The 21,211-nt window shown below is 25.4% G+C and overlaps 1 protein-coding gene across 2 annotated transcripts; it reads right to left on the bottom strand.

Moving 5' to 3' along the window:
* Positions 1-521: 521 nt before the first annotated feature.
* Positions 522-3,912, bottom strand: LOC113556914 (oxygen-dependent coproporphyrinogen-III oxidase). 2 transcript variants are annotated; one of them, XM_026962138.1, is made up of 7 exons: positions 3,499-3,912; positions 3,153-3,327; positions 2,874-3,067; positions 2,332-2,476; positions 1,458-1,731; positions 1,218-1,387; positions 522-730 (listed from the first exon to the last, which is right to left on the bottom strand). In XM_026962138.1, the coding sequence occupies exons 1-7, from the start codon at positions 3,507-3,509 to the stop codon at positions 635-637; spliced, it is 1,065 nt and encodes a 354-aa protein (XP_026817939.1). In that variant the 5' UTR covers positions 3,510-3,912; the 3' UTR covers positions 522-634. The 2 variants fall into 2 exon arrangements, with proteins under 2 accessions (XP_026817939.1, XP_026817938.1); XM_026962137.1 differs by having other exon boundaries at positions 523-730; positions 3,153-3,321; positions 3,494-3,911.
* Positions 3,913-21,211: the final 17,299 nt, after the last annotated feature.

The following is a 21,211-nucleotide window of genomic DNA, read 5'->3' as shown; positions in this document are numbered from 1 at the left end:
CAAACAAAATATACAAAAGTTTTAATGCATTTAATTGGTTTCACATATAAATATGAGTTTTCAATGCATAAATTAATTTGTGTTTAAACATAACAATTAAACCTGAATCAACTTTTTCATACAAAGCTTCAATTTAAACTAATAACAATAGCTTAACAGATGTTGACAATTTAAAATATAAATTAATTCCGTAGTAAAACTGAATGAAGGTCTATTATTTTGGTTTAAATACCAATTTTAAATCCTTAAAAAATACAGGGTTGTAGATTTATACTTAAAAAAATAATTTTAATAAAATTTCCATACACCAATTTTACAAATGTAATTAGTAATAAGTAATAACTGATAATAATTTAAGAAAATATTCTAATATTTAATTTTAAATATCAACATTATTAACAATAATATATATTTAATATTATACATGACTTAACTAAAATAACAATATAAAAATACAATCATGAAATAATAATACAGAAAAACAAATTTATCAATACTTTTCTGTCTGTTAATAATTATTAACAGATAGAACACTTACTCTGAATTGATTATATTTGCTATAAAATTAAATCTAAAACAATATTTTTTAGAATATTAACTAATTGAAATTAAGTTTTCTAACTTGCTAAGTTTTTTATTCTATTTTAATCCAATCTTTTGGATTTTTTAGAACCTCTGTTAATTTTCCTTCTCTACTTTTAGGATCTGGATTGTGCATATACTTCCAGTTCTATAATAAAATAAATCAAATTATAAATGTTAATACAATAATTGTGTATAAATATGTTACACATTTAAATATACACCTATGTTTAAAGTATTAATAATATCACAATTTATGAATTTACTTAGAAAATATATTTAGCCTAATTTTATATTAATTAAAATAAAGTTAAGAAATTTGTAATTTGTATTATGCAAGAGGGCGTCACACCCGCATGAGTAGTCTCCGTCTTATAAGTACATAACATAGCAAATTTATGTTCAGCAGATCACTTTTAAACTAACAGAGATAAACGTGATCTGCTGAGCATATATTTGCTATGTTATGTACTCTTAATACATAATTATTTAAATGCATTACAATTATTATATGTATTATATAGAAGATATTAAACAAAAAAATATTGAAATTTTAATTTTACTATTAAAGATAAACCTATGTCTAATTAATTAAAAAACAGGAAATTATACACAATATAATTTTAACAACTTACTGCAGTCAAGGGAAGTGACATAAGTATACTTTCATATCTAGCTCCAGGCGTGTAGAGACCGAATTTTGTACCTCTGTCATATATCAAATTAAATTCAACATACCGTCCTCGTCTTAGTAATTGCCATTCTCTTTCTTTTTCATTATATAAATCGTTTTTATGTTTTTGTACTATAAAAATAAATGTATATTAATATTGTATAATATATTGTATACAACTTCATTATTAATTATTATATACCTAATGGTATATATGAAGGGATAACTGCTTGTGCACAACTCTTTACAAAACTGAATGTAGATGGAGTATCTAAGTCGTCAAAAAATATACCACCTACTCCTCTTCGTTCTCCTCTATGTGGTATATTAAAATAGTCATCACACCAACGTTTAAATTTAGGATAATATGCTTTGTCATGTTGATCACAAGCATTTTTTAATGAACGATGAAAATGGATTGCATCTTCTTCATTTAGATAATAAGGAGTTAAATCAGTACCTCCACCAAACCACCACTAGAATAATAAACACAATTATAAAATCATTATACTTATGATATTTCTAAAATTATGATGACTAATAAGATGATAATAACATTTAAAGAATAGATAATAATAAGCTGGTCTGTGAATTTAATGCATTAAAAAACTATGAAGTATACATAGAAAGTTAAAAAATTTGAGAAATTATGCAATATAAATGTAATACAATTTACAATTATGTTTATGGTTTGAAAGGTATACCAATCAATAATAATATGTGTGAAATATTAAAACAAATGCATACTATAAAAGAATATTAACAATATTTATTTAAAGAATCTGAACGATGTTTTTAAAATATTTAAAATTAAACTTTTTATAGTAAAATAACAAGAGAAATAATAATTTCCTCAAATAAGTAATTTAAACCTTTAAAAAACAGATAGTTGTAAACGTATACACAATTATATTGTCTAAAATATCAATAGATTAAAAATACAATTTTTGATTAAAATAGTAATGTTTTAAATCAAATTCATATTTCATTTATTTTGAATTTAGAATAAAATTTATTGATATGGAAAAATTAATAAATATAGCCCTAATAAGTAATAATGTTTATTGCAAGTATACCTCTATTGTATTATCAGGTAAAGTGACTTCAAAGTATCTGTAATTAAAATGTATAGTAGGCACATAGGGATTGCACGGATGTATCACTGCACTGACACCTGCAGCAAAGAATGGAAGTACTTGACCGCCTTTAAAATTTTTACCTCTGAAATAAAATAAATTATTAGTTGAAAAAATAGGTTTATAAATACAGCTTGTTCAAAAAATGAATTGAATGAAAGGGAATATATTAATTATTGGGGATGGATGAAACATAAGTTTTCATGATTGCAAACTTAATTTTTTTCTGAACTAATCTTTTTAAAACTTGAATTTTAATAAATTTAAATGTAACAAATTTTAAAATAAAATTGTTGTAACAGTGTTAATACTTTAAACAAAATTAAATAAATTTATATTACCAACTTGTTGTTTATGCATGAATATTATTTAAGATATTCAAATTTAAACTTAAAATTTTCTGTAATCAAATTTCTTTAAATTTGAGGTGTTTGAGGGTCCATATTATACATCATATTTTAATACATATTATTTATATTTACCTAGCTCTCATTTGATCGATTGCTCTGGGAGGTAAATTACCATGAACTACAGAAACATTAACGCCAGCTTTTTCAAAAACTTCTCCTTCCTGCATTACACATGTAACTCCACCACCCCCCTCAGGTCTTAACCATCGATCTACTTTAAATTTTTCTCTCGGTTCTTCTTTTTCAAGTGCTCGACAAAATTCGGCCTAAAAAACAAACATTTAATAAAAGAAGTATATTAATAATATTTGTATAATAACTTATAATATAGGTACATTTGTAATTATTTACTTGTATATTCATAATCATAAGTTCCATCATTGTTTTCATATCTTCAGGTCTACTGTTTAAAATTTGTAAATCTGTAACAGTGTCTGCCATGAATTTGTCAATAGTCAACGATTTTGCTGCTACAGTACTATATGATACGCCTAATGCAATAAGTGTTCCAGGGATTAATCTATATAATTGATGATTTTAAACAATTAAAATAAAGCAACATACAGGATTATTTTTCTAAATCTTTCTAGTATAACAGATTTAAAATTAAAAGTTTAACAACACAGTTTTGATCTGAGTTTCAAAAGCTATGCAACATCATCTTTTTAGACAGATTAAAAACAAGCACTTGCCTAAATTTTTTGTCATCCTTCATCTTTAAGCATGTCACCGTGTAAACCGTCTTAATGGTGGAAGATATGACTTTCAATATCATCGTGTCGACGACGTAGGTCACGTATGTATACCTATTATACAATTATTAAAACAAAGATTGAAACGTAACCACTGTTCCACAGCACAAAAACTGTAAAAAATAATTAAAAAAATATTCTCGTTTCTACGGTTGTGATAAAGTTAAGTAGTTGGTGCTCATTGGTCTGTCACTCGTAACAGGATAGACATTCTATAATCTATAATGTTATTATATTATGTCACTATTGTCACAGTCAGGTTTCACGCGTTAGTATGTAATAAATAATTCAAATGTATAAATGCATCGAGTCCTGAGGTGACGAGGTTCAAGACGTGCACGTTAGCGTACGACAATATTTATTTAATCATGTTATCCCCGTGGTAATATGATAAGGAATGTTGATAATGCCGCGGGCTTGTTTCGAAAATGTCTATTATTTTTTAGTGATACTATTATTATAGTATTATACATATAGCTATTGGCCCACGACTGTGGACTACGTGATTTAAACCACGTTATTATATTGTTGCTATTTATACTGTTATACTTTATACTTTTATAGTTATTAGTTTAATACTAAGTATGTATGTAATAATAAACTAACTTATAGCTATAACCAATGAATATACATTAGTTCATGAATCATTTAAGTACACGGTATCTACACTATAACTCTAGTTGCTTAAAATTTAGATCACATAGAACATATACACGTAAAACATCTCTATACAACTGTCCGTTATAAACTATAAAGAGTTTTACGCTATATAAATGTAGAAAAAATGAAATTTCAAAAATGTATCTATTTATTTAAAAAGTTACATTTTAGGTAAATATTTTGTACAACGTAAAATTATACTTGAAGATTATAATACATGAATAAACATTTAAATGTATTTAATGTATAATAGGTACATATGTTTTAATAGATTTGAATTAGAAATTGTGGCTGAAACATTTATAATTTTTCTAAACATGAGATTGCAGTTTTAAAATTTTTTATTTTTGACTCATCGCTGGTCTCGCTGCCATCATAATGATTACCGTTTTCTATGATTTGTCTGTCTTACAGAGAGTATTTTTACTAACTGGGTCACGAAAATTGTCCGTTTCTATTTTGTAGAAGTTCCGTCTTAGAGAAATTTCGTATATTATTTGAATTGGGACTATTGACATTTTCAATTATAAAGAGAATTATGTCTAATAGAGGGTCCGTTAAAGAGAGGTATTACAAATCTCTGTTTGGCAAAGGGTGTATTCTAAACCCAAAATTATTGACAAAGTTAGAGCTAGGTATAATTTTTTAAAAAATGTATTAAATTACATTTATTATTAGTAATAAATTATTTATTATCTATGAATTATTATTTTATTTTATTATTACACACTATTATGAAATTATAGAAATTATATAATTTATTTAAAAAAAATATCTATTTTCCTAGATTTAGCTTTGTCAATTTTGTGTTTAAAATACATGTTGTTAGATCAAATTGTTTGAAAACAATTGATTAATTCGAAAATGATATTAAAAATAGGGGTTGTCACTTAAAAAAAAGGAAATTGTGTTGCGCAAGCGCAAAATACATGAGTTAAAAAAATTGTAAGTCATAGGAATTCATGATCCATTAGTCTAGTTTAACGTCCCGCAAACAAAACTGAAAAATATTTAAAGGGTAATGAGTGATAAAGTGTACCCTGTTTTATGGGACACACGGCCGGTATATATTATAATTGTGTATATGATCTAAACTGTTATAGTTATGACTAGGGTTCGGGACTTCTTGCATTTAAATGTTTTTAATGGAGTGGTCGTAGATTATTCTAGATGAGTTATAAATTTATTTTATGAAATGGCGAAACTAAATATAATATTTTTGCATATTTGGTCATATTTTTGAAAAAGTGCGTATTTAAACAATTTTTAGCATATTTTATATTTTATAAATTAATATGTAGGTACGTAAAATTGTCGGGAAAAATCATAATTTGAAAACATTCAAAAATATTTTTTTAAATAAATTAAGGTCGTAGTCTGTCGTATCTGACTTGTACTTCTGTTTATGATAGTTTTTTTGTCATTTAAGAATCAACCTTTTTATCGACAATTGTATAGTTATGGTAAAACCTAATGATATCTAGATTCTAAATTGTACGACGAAATGAAAAGTAGTACGTGTTTGTTTGTTAATCATGGTTATGTAGCTACCTAATTTTTAAATTTTTATTTTTATAATTATAATATGCTTTATGCGTTTTTAAAAACAAAATAAAAATTAGCTGCATATTTTGATAATTATAAGTGCAACAAGTCTTGAACTCTAGTCATGACTTATGAAGTCATAAACATTAGTCATCAGTCATCATTCGATACTCATAAACATTTTATTATTCATGTTCATCTTTATAGGAAGTATACAAGTGTATAATTTATTTGTAAATATTTTTATAATAATAGAGATAATATTATACTATATAGTATATTTTATAGATATACAGGCAGTCACGAATTCGTATTTTATTTATGCGTGATTATACTATAAACAATCATGTCAATATTAACTGACCGCCCCCCCTCTGATTCCACGACAGTTTGGGACCTCAACTTAAAGTAATATTGTTATAACCAATAGCTACTAGGTACTAGGTTACAGGTATTTTCGATTCCGTATATTATCTGTTTGGTGGTTTGGTCTGTGTTTAAAAAGCTCTTATAATCTCATTATTCACCAAATTGAATAATATTGATTAGGTAAAACAATAATGAAACATGTAATCGAATTGAGTGACAATAAAATCAAGTCTAAGACATGGTGATTCCATGTCACCACGGTAGAACAAGTTCAATTTTATTATGGAAAAGGTAATAAGAGAGATAATAATTAAGTCTCAAGAAGGAATATAACTTAGGAGTTAAGAAGGATGTGGTGAATTAAACTGGATAACTGGCTTTGAATAGAGATCACTGGAAAATTGTATCTGAGACGGGATGAAATAACCACATATAACCACCTAATCCATGGAGAAGTAAGTACTTTAGGACTTAGTTGAATATTTGAAACTATTTGGTATATTATTATGGTAACGGGTTAATTATAAGGTTTACACAAAATACAGTGACTGCGGTGAAATAATACCTCAATATTTTCTTTATAGATTGATGACTTAATGTTAAGCATTTACAATTTTAGTACATATATTACTAACTGTTTTCGTGGGAGCGAATGGTGAAGGAGAGTCTTGTTACTACAGAACAGTTGAAAGGTATAATAGCATATATAAATTCATAAATACATAGGTCATACTCGTTTTAGATACTCATAGGTAGAAGTTTAAACTTTAAGCACAACAGCTATTAAGATTTAATTTTACAACAGTAGGTACCAATATGGCCACATGTTTTTAGCGTACTTACCAAATTAATAATAAATAAATTATAAAAATATACATTGGTATGTATAAAGCTATCTGTAGTGTCTATGTGTGTATAAATTGTCTAATGTAATATAATAATTATAAGTACCTATGTTCTGAAGCCTACACAATTTAAAATTCATGAGATAGGTATATTAAGGGTTAATTAGGGTTTTCGTGAAAGTAATAATTTAGTCTAGTCTTAGGTATCTATATTTACTCTATACCCTATTAAATTTGGATCACTTTATTTTTGCCATTATTATATGGTTATTTAATTTAACACATTTAATATGCATTAGCATTTTATAATGATTATGATGGTTACGCTGGTATGGTAGGTTAGTATAACTTAAGTACATATTGTAGTTTACAGATAGGAATATTATGCCGTGAAAGAATTAATGCAAATATGAGTTGAATGACTTTAAATTATATCTTTGAGGACTAGGTGGAAAAAAAATAGATTTTTTTAGATTTATCATATCTACATACTATAGAAGGTATTCTACTTACTTTATAATTTAAATACTTATAATAATTAACCAGGAATAGGGTTTGAAAAATATTTCAAAAACATTTTAATCCTTATACGATTCTCAAGTATTATAAAAGTGGATAATATTATTTTTATTTCAAACATGATTATAATTCGTGTACACTTGTTTTTAAAATAGTCAAATTACCGTTTCTGTAACTAATAGGTTAATTCTGCGATTTAAATGGGTAGTTCTTAGTAAATACCAATGTCCAAGTCCAATTACTCCAATTGATTAACATTTTTACCCCTTCACTATATTATAAGTATATTAATAATTAATATATCGCATTAAGTAAATATATTTAAAAATAAATTTAAGATATTAAATACATTAAAGGAAATACTATAGGTACAGTATAGACAGTATACAGTATTAATTTCTTTAAAAGTTACTTACTATAACGTTTTAAGCTGGTAACTCTATGTTAATATTTTATTAAAGGTTAATAAATAATAGAAAATTCAAAATAGCTACTGAGGTCGGAATTGAAGCTTTTTGTTGTAACATTTATTATTATTTGCTATGTACAAAGACATTTTAATATTATTTAGATTAATTGAAAGTTATTTATTCCACGAACCTATTTACATCGTTTTACGGTAAGTTAGTTTTCACTTATTAAGTTATAATTTAATAACAGTTACCTAGTAATAATATTATATAAAATAATATTATAATAACCATAACTCATTACTCTATGATACATGCGATTTTTTTCAATTTTTTTATTATTATTAAAAGAACATATTACAATTTGTGTATACATAATATAAGTAAAACGTAAAATACCTACATTTAAAAGAAATGTTGTATTGTATGTTGTAGGATTTTTTTTTTATTATTTAATTTACAACCTACTAATTTAATAGGTTTCTTACCTAGTTTTAAATAACGTAACGGGCTGATTGGGTTAGTTCAACCACTTCAACTTACCATATTATTAGTTAAAAAATAAATTACTCATAGAAATATACGTAAAAATAACTATGAAAATAAAAATTTAATAATTTACCTGTTATAAAATTTAAATTTAACACATTCGTTATAGTCGTTATACAATATAACTTACACAAAGACATAGTATTCATCAAAGGTACTATACAGCGGAGTGATTTCCCTAGTTTTTATATAGTACTAAATTACCTAATAAGAGTCTTGAAACAGTATTTTTAAGTTCTTAAACTTTTTTATACTATCTACTGAAGAAATATGTGGTTGTGATATCCTTCATTCAAATTCCGAAAGGAGCGATGAATATATTAGTATATAATGATGTGTTTTTTTTAATGTCTAACACTTTTTATAGTATAAAAGTCTTCAATATGAGAATGTTTATTTTGGCAGAAAATTATATCTAGTTTGTAACTAGTTTGAGGGGTCATAGTAAAAGTTCCCAGTACTTTTTAGAATAATTGCTAAAAATTAAAATTAAAATTAGAAAAACTAAGATTATTACGAAATACCAGGCTGATTAAATAATTATTTATAAATTAATTTTATAGACACTAAATATTTTTATCTAATATTTATTTCAGCATTTCTTAAACATGATATAATTTAAGAAATATTTTGGCTTTCTTTGAGCTATTATTATTTATTATAGATATTTGAAATTTTAAGTTTATCTTTCTATAAAATATATTTATACAATTTTGTTTTAAAACGTTTGAAGATTTTATATAAGTTATTCTTACACTAATTAAAAAATACCAAATATATATAAACACGATTATTTGTTTTTTAAACATTTGATAATTATTGAAGTTTAACAAAATATGATATTTTAACGAAAAATAACGAGGAAAAACTAGAAGAAATACTTTAACGATTATATTTATTTCAATGTAATTGAAATTTATTATTGTATTTTATTATTTTCTAGATACAGCGGAATTATTTAGACTAATTTTAAGCTATTTTTACCTCGATCCTCGATGCAGCTCTAACTACCATTGGCGCCCTTGGGAAATCATATTTGTTGCCCTTAATCAACATACAATTTTATATCATTTCTATAGAGAAGCTAAGATTTTCACATACATTTAAATCTCATTAATATTATGCTCACTAATAACTTATTTTATCATGATTATAACCCATGTATAATTATAATCGAACAGCACTTATTAATGCCAACTTTCCTATAAATCATTACAACTTATAAAAGTAATAATCTTAAAAGAAATCAGTCTTTTTAAACTTTAAACTGTTCTATAACTATAATATTTAATTATATTATGCATACATGTTAAAATTTGCATATTTAAAAATCAAATCAACATTCATGTACAAAATAAACAATAGTGGAAGAATTCAGAAATATGAACTTCCTGAGGTATACCTAATGGAATTGAAATAATTTTCGAAACATATTTGTTTAAAATCTTATTTTTTAACTCCTAAATAATAATTGAATAATTGAACCTAACCTGAATAATTAATAAATGTTTGTATATAATATTTATGTATATATTATATAAACCTAATTCATTGTAAATGTGATCATTAACACCTATCAACTCAAACTTACGAATAAATACCACGTAGTTGATTGTATCGAATATTTTAATGGTATCTGTATAGACCACGTCCACCTGATTATTCATCTCAACAGCACCCATTAATTAGTTACAACGAGAAATTAATTTTAAATTGTAGACATTTGTTGGTGAAATCTAAATTGTTAAGATATTGTTTAGTTTAAAAATAAGTTTAGTTTTGTTAGTAAAATGAACTCAAATACTTTTGAAATAGCTGATGGTTCGATAATACTTAAAAATTGACTGGATGAAAGAGGATTTCCATGATTTGTAAAATGTAGCAGAAGATAGTGTTAATGAAAAATGAAAATGTAACAATGGTGTATAACTGTAAAACTGTTAAAGCATTTATATAATTATTTAAAACAATTTCTGGACAGTGAGTGATTATATTTTAATTTTTAAAATGTAAGAAAAACCCTGTGCATATTAAAATATGTTTTATTTTATTTTATGTAATATACTAATATACTTATATACATAATACAAGTATAATCGGAATCATAGATATTATTATTTATGAAAATTTTTAGACTCATTCAAAACCTATTTCAAATTTGTCATCAAAATATTATAATAAAAGGGAGCTTTTCAAAATATAATAAAATATTTAAAAATTATTGATTTGAATTAATTATTTAATTATGTGTACTATTCTGTTTTAATACATTTTTTATGCTTTTATAACAACATTTTATTTTGACGACTTAATGCATTTAAAAATCGGGTAGTGTATATAAACTTTAATGGATTTATGTTGTCATAATTTAAATTCAAAGTTATAACTTATAGGTACTGCATGGTATACTATATAGGTATCTATGAATATTAAATTTAACATATTAATTTTCATTAAACTTTACGAAGAAGAACTTTTGTGTATACGGATTATACACTTAACACTAATGAACTTTTTACGTCTTAAGAAACACAATATAGGTAGGTACCTAAGTTAGACAAAATACTTATTATAAATTAAAATAAAATAATTCATTACATTAAGCCAACATATATGTATCTGTATCTGTTTATTAGAAAATATTTTTTCTGAGATATGTAAAGTATATACAATATATATGATTTATTATTTATATATTTTAAAATATTAAAAAAAAATTGGCCTAAATATATGTATTTTAGGAAAAAAATATCATTGAAAAGATTAAAAATTAATTTTAACATAATAATTAATAAAAATTTGTTTTTTAACTATGAAATTATGAAACGATGAAGTTATTAAATATTTATAGTATTTAATATGTATATAATATATATTATAAGTAACTACTTTGTGTTTGAAATACAGATCGTAAGCTTTCATAATATAAAAAAAGGTTCATATTACATATATTGTTAATTATTTATTACAGACTCTTCACAAATACAGATATTAATTTAAAATGTCAAAGTAAAATTAAATAAATATTATCTGGTATTATTTTTTTTGGTATTTAATGAAAATAGTCAAAATGCTACATTATTTTTAGTTATTGTATAGACTTATTTATTTCAATATAGATTCAACTAGTTAGTACCTTGTAGTAATTTTATAAAATACAAGTTTTCAAATAAAAACGGTTGTGAGGAAATTCTAAGTTTTAACCTCTCTTTATTGCTTATTTGTTTCCAATTATTTAGTTCTAAACTAATCTAAAAATAACTTCTTTGAGGAAATTACATCCATTTACCAAACTCAAAATCATTGCATCATTGCAGCATGTTCGTTATCATCTCCTTGTCTAACTATCTTATTTAGCAATCTTTGCATGGCAACCTTAAAGAATATAATATTATTCATACATTTTAGAATACTTTTACGTAGTCCCTAAAATATGTAAAATCTTTTGAAATGAACAAAATGGCAATTGTTATTCACATAAAATTTTTTTTTTTTAAATACAAATCTGAAGTTTCATCTCATCATATGAATACAATCTAAAAACGAATACATCTATCTTCGTTAAATAATAAGGCATTATTTGTAAATATATGTTTCACATTTGTATATTCGTATGTATGTAAAATATGTTACTAAAATAACTAAGTACCTATTATATTTTCTGTCCTTTTCAGGATTAAAAAAAATATATGTATTATTCGATTCTATATTCATTACAGTGAGTTTAAGTATAAATCACCGGTTAGATGAAAAACAATATTATTGTTCCATAAGTTATATTGATATTTTTTTTTATTAGAATACATTTTTAAATTCTGATCGGAGCGATTAATGTATTGGTAAGAATAATGTGTTTTTTAAATTTATTGTTTATCATAATCTTAAACTCTAAGGACTTAGAATGTAAAAATACATCAATTTCGAGGGTAGTTTTTGGTAAAATGTTAATATTTTGTTAAAATAAAAAAATAAATAATTATAGAACATTTAAATTTTCACCAAACATTATACTCGTATATAGTATAATCTGCAAAATATTTAGAATCTTTATTAGTGTTAATCATGATACTTGGAATTTTTGATTTATGTATGATATATATATATAATATTTGTTTTTGAGAAAAAAAGCTTGAATATGTCGATGTAATTGTAAGGTTTTTAATAAATTGTTTATACCCCAAATAAAAAATACCTATATTGTCATAATTTTTTTTATAAACGAAAAAAGTAGAAAAATTCAAATACTTATTAATACAAGCACCTAATATAGACAGAGTCAAAGCCGAAAATGGTTTGAAAATTTTATCATGTAAATTGAATTGTTTTATAAATATTTGGTAAGAATTGTATGTCTCTATAATTATTCACTTTTGAATTACACCAAAAATAGGAAATCAATTTGGTAGAAAACTGGCTTTGCATAAAAATTTCGTTTTCCAGATATTTTTGAGAACTTCTTGAATTTTTAATTTTTATTTTCTAGAATACTAAAATTATTTGTAATTCGTTAAAAGACTATCATGGCAAAAATACACGCATTATAAAACTAAAATATTCATTGATCTGTTCAGAATCTAAATTAAAGTAAAAATTATTATATTTTTAGTAAAAATTAAAACTAGTTGTTATTAATTAATATCAATGTTTAAAAAACATACAAAAGCATTTACATAATACCACTTACAAATTTTATAATACAAAATTATATTAACAAACTTTTGAATAATTACTGAGAAACTGTAGTGTATATACTTACCATTAAAATATTATATGTTACTTACTCAGTCGTCAGTTCTTCATCCAACAAAAACAAAAAAATTACTTAACTTCTAAAAAAATACTTTTCTTATTTTACAAATTATTTTATAATTAAATGTGTAATACAATACATTTTTTAATTAATAGGTCCTTATAAAATTTACAATATACATGTATACTGTATATACTATATGTACATTGATGATGTTAAACTTAATTTTGTTTAATATTACATGTTTAAAATAATATATTAATTTCCTTCTAACATACTCAATAGTCTATTTAGGACTTTCATTTGAATATGTATTAGAATATTTATTACAATTTTTACTTGAATTAAATCGTAAATGTATTTAACAACTATTTTGCTGAACAGGCTATAAAAACTGTTTAAAAATTTTCAGAATTATTGCAACATATTAACATGTTTTTTTTTAAATATGTATCTGAAGGTAATTCTTACGAAATTATAGAATATGTCATAATTGTGAGATATTTAGATCTGGTTTTTAGTGTTTCAATAGGTATTAAGCAATTTACCTTATTTTTCAATAAGGAAAATTTCATGTTTTAATACACATTCAATTATGGCTAAATAATTATTTAATCACGGACATACGCAACTACGCAAGTAAAATCTCAAGTATCCATAATAACTTAAATAAATCCGAAGTTAAAAGAATATTTTTTATTTAATGTGTGATATTTGTTTTATTATTATTATTATTATTAAAAATACTAATTTGTTGTCTTTATTTTCATTTAATCAATTTAATAAAATTGATCTTCTCAGTTTAAATGTCAAAATACTGTTTTAAGATTAAAATTTAGGCCATTTAGGGTATACATACGACATACTTAGATTTTAATACTATGAGGCTAACCTAATCTAACTAGCTTTGTACTATTTGTCTATTTCAATTTTACATATTACAATAAATTAGTTCAATAGTTCTAAGAAATTAAAATTAATTTTCAAGAAAATTTACTAGAGACATTGGCTATATATTTTACTATAAAAATGTAAACAATTATGAGTATTATGAGTTATGACTATATATAATCTTATAATTAATTAAAATTAGTTTTATGATTATTGCCCTTTTAAAAGTACAATCATTGTTTGAGATTTTTACTCCCCCAGAAATAAAAAAGAAAAATTTTTAGTAAAACTCTCTCCTTCACTTTTCCTCTTAATATAAAAATATAATTAAATACTTTATAAAAATTGTATTATCTATAGTTAATTAATAAATTTTTTTAACCGGTGTACCTAACTAATTATGCAGTATTTTACTATTACAAAATTAATTTTTTAAAAGTCATTAAAATTTTACTGGTATTAGTATTCAGCATAAAGTATAATATATGGTAATATTATGTTCATTAAGAGAATATTAGGTACACATGAACATACTATTACACTGCAATTGTAATAAACAACAGTGGTATAATCACCACAAACTATTAGAATTATTTAAAAATAATTTTAAATTTTAAAACAATACATTTTTTCCATTATGTGTATAATTTTCATATTTTTTACATTTATTCACATGTACCTATGTATAAGATATATTTAAATTATAAATTATGAAGTAAGTAAAAACCATATTTAAAAACCATATTACAGGTTTTTCGTTGTGTGTAGATAATTTAATATTATATATATTTTATTTTTGCTGTATAGGCTAGTGCAATGATTATCAATATTTTTCATATTGGTACGTAGTATATTATGTAGATAGTTAGTATGTATAAAAATGTATTTAGTTTATATAATATAAATATTAGTAGAAAATAATAAGATGTGATCCTCATAATTTTCAAAATTAAATATAAGTTACATAATAAATTAAGCTAATGTCGATATTAGTTTAATTTCATGTCAGATAAGTTATAAAGATAGAATTAAGGGTATTTTTTTAGCTCTGTGGATAAATTATTTAGTAGTTAGACACTACAAATTAGTAACTAGTAACTATGTATATTTTTAAAGAATAAGTGATTCCATATTTAAAATTTTTTAAAGCCACTAACGCAATGTGATTTTAATTTAATAACATTTAATGCGTGTAGTATATTATTATGTAATTTATTGTAATGGCATATAAATTTGGTTTGAATGGTGGATTAAACAAATTCCACGGTTCTTGGCTTATAAATACGTTGTCAATGTTTCAGTGTTTTTAATTGTGTAAATAGGGTTGTATCTCGTTTCGCCGCCGTATTATTTTGCCACCAATTTATTCTTATTTATCACCTGGTGTTTGTTTGCCAATAAATAACTTGCTAATAATTTTTATATTATTTTATATGATTATTTTTACTATAAATATTCAGTTATCCAATATTGACACGTGTTCAACATAAATACTAAATATTTTATAATATCACGATGTACATAACTACTTATAAATTACCTACATTTTATAATAAATGTAACTATTTATAATGGTAATAATAGTTATTATTATTTTCTAGTTACAAACTCGATACCTATATTTTGACATTAGTTTAAGTAATAGGTACCTAATATAACTAAATATTTAATTTTTTAGTTAACAAAAAATTCGGTGAAATAAAATGGCGGAAAAATGATAACTGATTGAAAATAAAAATTGTATACAGTCCGTGTATATCTACCAGTTTTCTGTTATTATTGAATAATGCAGACGATTTCAGTTACATTTAAATTAATACATATTAAAATTCAAAACCAAGCGCATGAAAAATTGTCAATTGAAAAATACATAATACATCTAGTAAGTATTGTTTATTGTTATAATATAGAGGAATCTATATGTAATTTGGCCGCATTATTTGAAAACTTTATTTTTTTTTAGGTTGCATAAAATGTTTAAATTTTCCAACACATAATAAATATAATTATGTATCTTTATAAAATATATTAGTTTTTAATAATATATAATATACCTATATGAACATTGATAAAAGACATTCATTATAAACGTCTTTTGTTAAATGGTTTAGGGTGATATATATCTTATTAGGTTGTTTCAGGTTGTATATACATTATACAAAGTACCTATATGTTAATTAGTTGTAAAGTCAGTAGCCCTAATTCAAAATGTGTTATGGGATAAGTATTGTGCAAATAATCTATTTTCATGCGGCACGGCGGCGATACCATCGGGGTTTGATCAAACCGTTTTGTGTATCCTAGGTTTTACCAACAGCAGTCGGTAAAATCTAGAATTTACTGGTACATCGTAGGTTTTACTAATATTTGTACCATTACTGTAACATATACGCATATATATATTTTGTTATATTCATAGTGTTAAAACTAATTTATTTTTTGAGATTGAAAATTACAATTATAATAAAATTAAACAATACGTGTGAATAATATTCTATTTATTTAATTAATTGTGTATTAATGCTACACATATTGAATTACGTAATATATAATACTATATTTTTTAATATATATTACAATTATTTATAGTATAAATACTATATTAAATAAATTATTTCATGTCTTGGATACAAATTAAATTATTTTAATCTAACTACTAGCATGTGTATTAATATATAATTTTTTAATTTACAGATTCTTATGATATACGTAGCTGGTGTACTCAGTACCTACAAAAAAACAAAATCTAAATATGGAATTTTTTACAATTAAAACAGTGATTATGGGACTATGTATACCCAGAAATAGATTTACACAATTTCCGCACGTCGTAACTTTTTTTTTGTCATCCTAAACCAATTTTTTTCCATCTACGAGTACTTAACTTTTTTCAGCGTTATTTTTTGAGTAAAATTAATATTTTTAGCATACATATAATATTTGATAGTTATATGACATTTGGTAATTTATAAAATGAAGGAAAATAGTATTACGTAATTATGATTAATGAATTTATTGGCGTGGATTTTAGTCCTTAAGATAGTAATTTTTACTTCTTTGGTAATACATATACTGCCAATAGTTGAAGAAACCTGCTAACTGCTTGTAGTATTGCATATTTTTTATAATAGTTATCCAGTATTGTTTGAGTTTTTAAAAAAAAGAAGATCTACTTGAATAATAGCGCCGTTGATGGTATACTATACAATATACATACAAAAACATTATTTTCCTTACTAATAGTAGTAGTCCTTACAATTTTATAATACGTATTGTAATAAAATAGTTACTAAATTCTTGATATAAGTGATTATTTGTAATTGGTAATATTTTATTATTAAATTTATAAAAGTTCAAGTATTTAAGATTTTTTCAGGGTATTTTATTTAATATAACTACAATAAAAACGAAAAATTGTATTTCATATTAATTTAATTCAATCCATAGTGAGCAAAATAATAATTTATTAAAAAAACAATAATTCATCAAAATTATGTTTGCTATTAATGTTAATATAATAATACTATCAGTAAAGTATGTTAAGTATGTCCACCCTCCAACCTTACAAAAAGGAGCGGATTTAAAATTCAATATCATATAATATACAACAATAAGCCTCACTGCACGTTTATTTTCAAAATGAATTGTATTTAAACAAGATTAAATCCTTTTTAAAACAAAATTAAATCGTATGACTAAAAGTCCACATAATATGGTCACGTGTCCGGAGGAATGGTCAAACGTGATGTAATACAATATTATTGTACTTACTATGATGCACTAGTTTTATGTATACCTACCCGTTTTTTTTTTTTTACAAATAATTTATACTTCAAACGTAATATACGAATACAGGTTCGTGTACCAAGTTTTGTCGCTTAAATAATCCTATTTTGTGATACTGTGTTAAAAGTGTATTAAATGACGCGCGGTGTCGGGATTCGCCGAGTGATGTGTTCGCATTCCACCGTCGTATACGACGACGATAATATTATAACGACGTCGTCGTGTCGCGTGCACATATTATTATAATAATATCGGGAACAACCGTATTAATATTATTTCGCATCGTCGCTTGTTCGCAGCGGTGACGGCTGGTGATGGTTCGGACGATTGAACGGTGGCGCGATGCGTTTCCAATCGAACGGTTGCGCCGCGTCCGTCTCATCGCTTCGCTGCGTGTGTGCACCGTGGCGCGTGCGATGGGCCGCCGCGGGTCGAACGTAACGTCTGGGTGACGGTTGACGGGTAGGTGAGACGGTTGTGCGGGACACTCACCCGTATTACGCGCCGGCGATGTGCGCATACCGCTTGTCGCGGCACGGATACGGACGGGAGACGCGCGTAAGTAGACGATGCTGTCTGTAGCGAGACACCATCATATTATAATATCCCGTTGTCTCTGGCCGACGCATCAAAAAACAAGAGAGTCTCATTATAATGCGATGTCAAGGGAATTCGTGTGTTTGCGCTTGTGACTTCGCACAGACAAATCATTGAAATTGGGTGACCGCAATTATTACTTATTATGAGTTATAGTTACGAGCTGCGAAGAACTGTTCTGTATATTTTAGTAAAACCGATAGCACACGCATTTAGACCAATTAATATATTATATACTTAATCCGATCAAATAATATTACGTGATATTTCTCTCTTTTCACAATCCGATTTGCGAGTGTTACGATTTAAATAATACATAAAGTACCATCAGTGGATTACATTTTATTGCCACGCAGTTGGGGATATTTTATGTTTACATCATTTTGGAGATTATAAATCATGAACCTAAAATAATATACATTTCATGTTTTGTAATTAGCTTATACCACAGATATATAAAATACTTTATATATATATATGTACTAAATATATTTTATATATCTGTGGCTTTTACGTAATAAATAATAATAATTAATAATATATAATGTGATACGTATATAATATTATATTATTGTATATAACCATCACCAGTTAGTATTTTTTTTTCCATGAACTATTGATAAATCATTTTTTTGCGCAATGCGTTGTGCGGGGTTATTCAGGCGCGTACCTGTGTGATGTGTCGTCTGGCGCAACAATCATTTAACCAAACATGCTTTGATCTTGTTGTCAGTCAGAATACCGTCAACGTACGGTCAAATTCCCTTCGCAAACGGGTATGGGTGAATCGCACTAGTATTTTTCAAATTTCCTTCGGCCCGGTTTATTTCAAACATCTTGGTTTAGGCGTAGATGAAATAGCACAATAATTTAGACTATGGTTTAGTTAAGGATTCTAGTACTACAATCTAAAATAAAATAAAACAGATTACAGCAGTTACTTGCGTATTTTAATTACATTAAAAACGGGCATTACTCTAAAAATGGACTTATATGCTCATTGCCAGTAGGTATCTACACAAATTGACTATAATACACGATAATATTTATATAAAAATTGTAAATTATAGAATTATTACTATACATCGCTAAACATAAATTATTTACCCTTTACCAAGGTATTATTTAGATTTTCGACCTGTACCTGTACCTAACCTGTACCTACGCATATTTATAATATTATGTAGACAAAATGCAAATATAATAAATTCTAGTCTATAAATAATAGTAGTCCAGGGCTATAGTACATATTAAAATATTTAACTGTATTGTAATTCTTACTAGTAATCTGTGAATAATAAAGGTGACTTAGTGCATGATACTTTTACGAACAATACGAAACGCGTAAATCTTAGGGAACTAAGTGAGACACGTGGTCTTGGTGATCAAGGCACGTTTTGCCACTTCACAAGACACTTACACGCGTACGTGCCTGCCGTCAATGATATTATTGAAATAATAATATTGAGAATTTGTATCCAAATATTTTGTATGTATGTACGTTCTTAAAATCACAACATTATATTATATAGCCAATAGCCATATAGACATGCACACGTACGGCTATTCATGAAACAATTGAAATTCGTAGGCGGAAATTAATCGTATTGCACGAACGTATACCGGGCTTTATCATACTACAAAATACAGATTCATAGGTTCAGAAATGGTGTGTTCAAAAATTGGACAGTGGAAAAAAACAACTACAATGACTTTTTTATAAGATTGATTGTCCGAAAATATCACTATTCGTAAACAATATGGTCATCGGACGTCTAATCCGCAATGCTCACCGTAGTCTCCCACTGGGCCACGTGGATTTAGAACCTCACCGGATTACACAAAAAATGTGTCTGTTCGTAAATTCCGTAGCGCCATTTTAAAAATGCATGGTTCACCATGTGTTCGTTTACTAATTGCGGCAGTAGCTAGGGCGAAGTGAACGCCATCCATGCAATTTTAAATCTCTACTAGTGTTACTAATTGTGTATGTATAAATATAATCAATTCATTCAAATTTTAATCTTTAGGTAACGTTTTACCAACCTTTTTTATTAACGTATTAAATAAACAGAATACGACACAGAAAAGTTTACCACACTGCGAACGAACATTGTGAACCTGACATGTTTTTACCATTTTAAATTTATATATAAATATCATATGTATCATCATGACATGTGTGGTTATATGAATTATATGTATATTTATATCATCATAATATTATCAAACATTTACTTACCATCTGGATTTTTTAAAGGGAGGTGCTTTAATTTAACATTTAAATACAACTTGGAGAGAGGGGACTGTTTGCATATCCACTATCCAGCATGAAGTTATACGGTCACGTTAATACATTTTAAAATATGTTTAACCATTCAACTTTTGAATATTTCTTTAAACAAAATATATTAGTCTAATAGTCTACTCTATTTTGCCAAATCTTTAGAAAATATGATTACAACGTCGTTTATCAATAACATTTCTAATAGCAGCTGTTAATTAGATATTTTGTAAAAACTAGAACCATTTTTAGCAAAGAATATATTTATATCGTCGAAGAGAGTGTATTATAACACTCAAGACACTGCTCTAGTTACGTGCCTGACTCGTGACGAAACACTTGAAATATTTCAATTTCCCAGTTACATTTAGTTAGGTAAATTACACTTACTAACAATATTGTTGGATGTCGGGTTTCGGCAAATGGTGTGTCGGCGAATCGGTACGTCACGGA

The sequence above is a fragment of the Rhopalosiphum maidis genome, chromosome 4 (genome assembly GCF_003676215.2).
Source record: "Rhopalosiphum maidis isolate BTI-1 chromosome 4, ASM367621v3, whole genome shotgun sequence".
Classification (NCBI taxonomy): domain Eukaryota; kingdom Metazoa; phylum Arthropoda; class Insecta; order Hemiptera; family Aphididae; genus Rhopalosiphum; species Rhopalosiphum maidis.
Note: the sequence above shows the minus strand (reverse complement) of the source record. Positions and strands in the feature narration are given on the sequence as shown.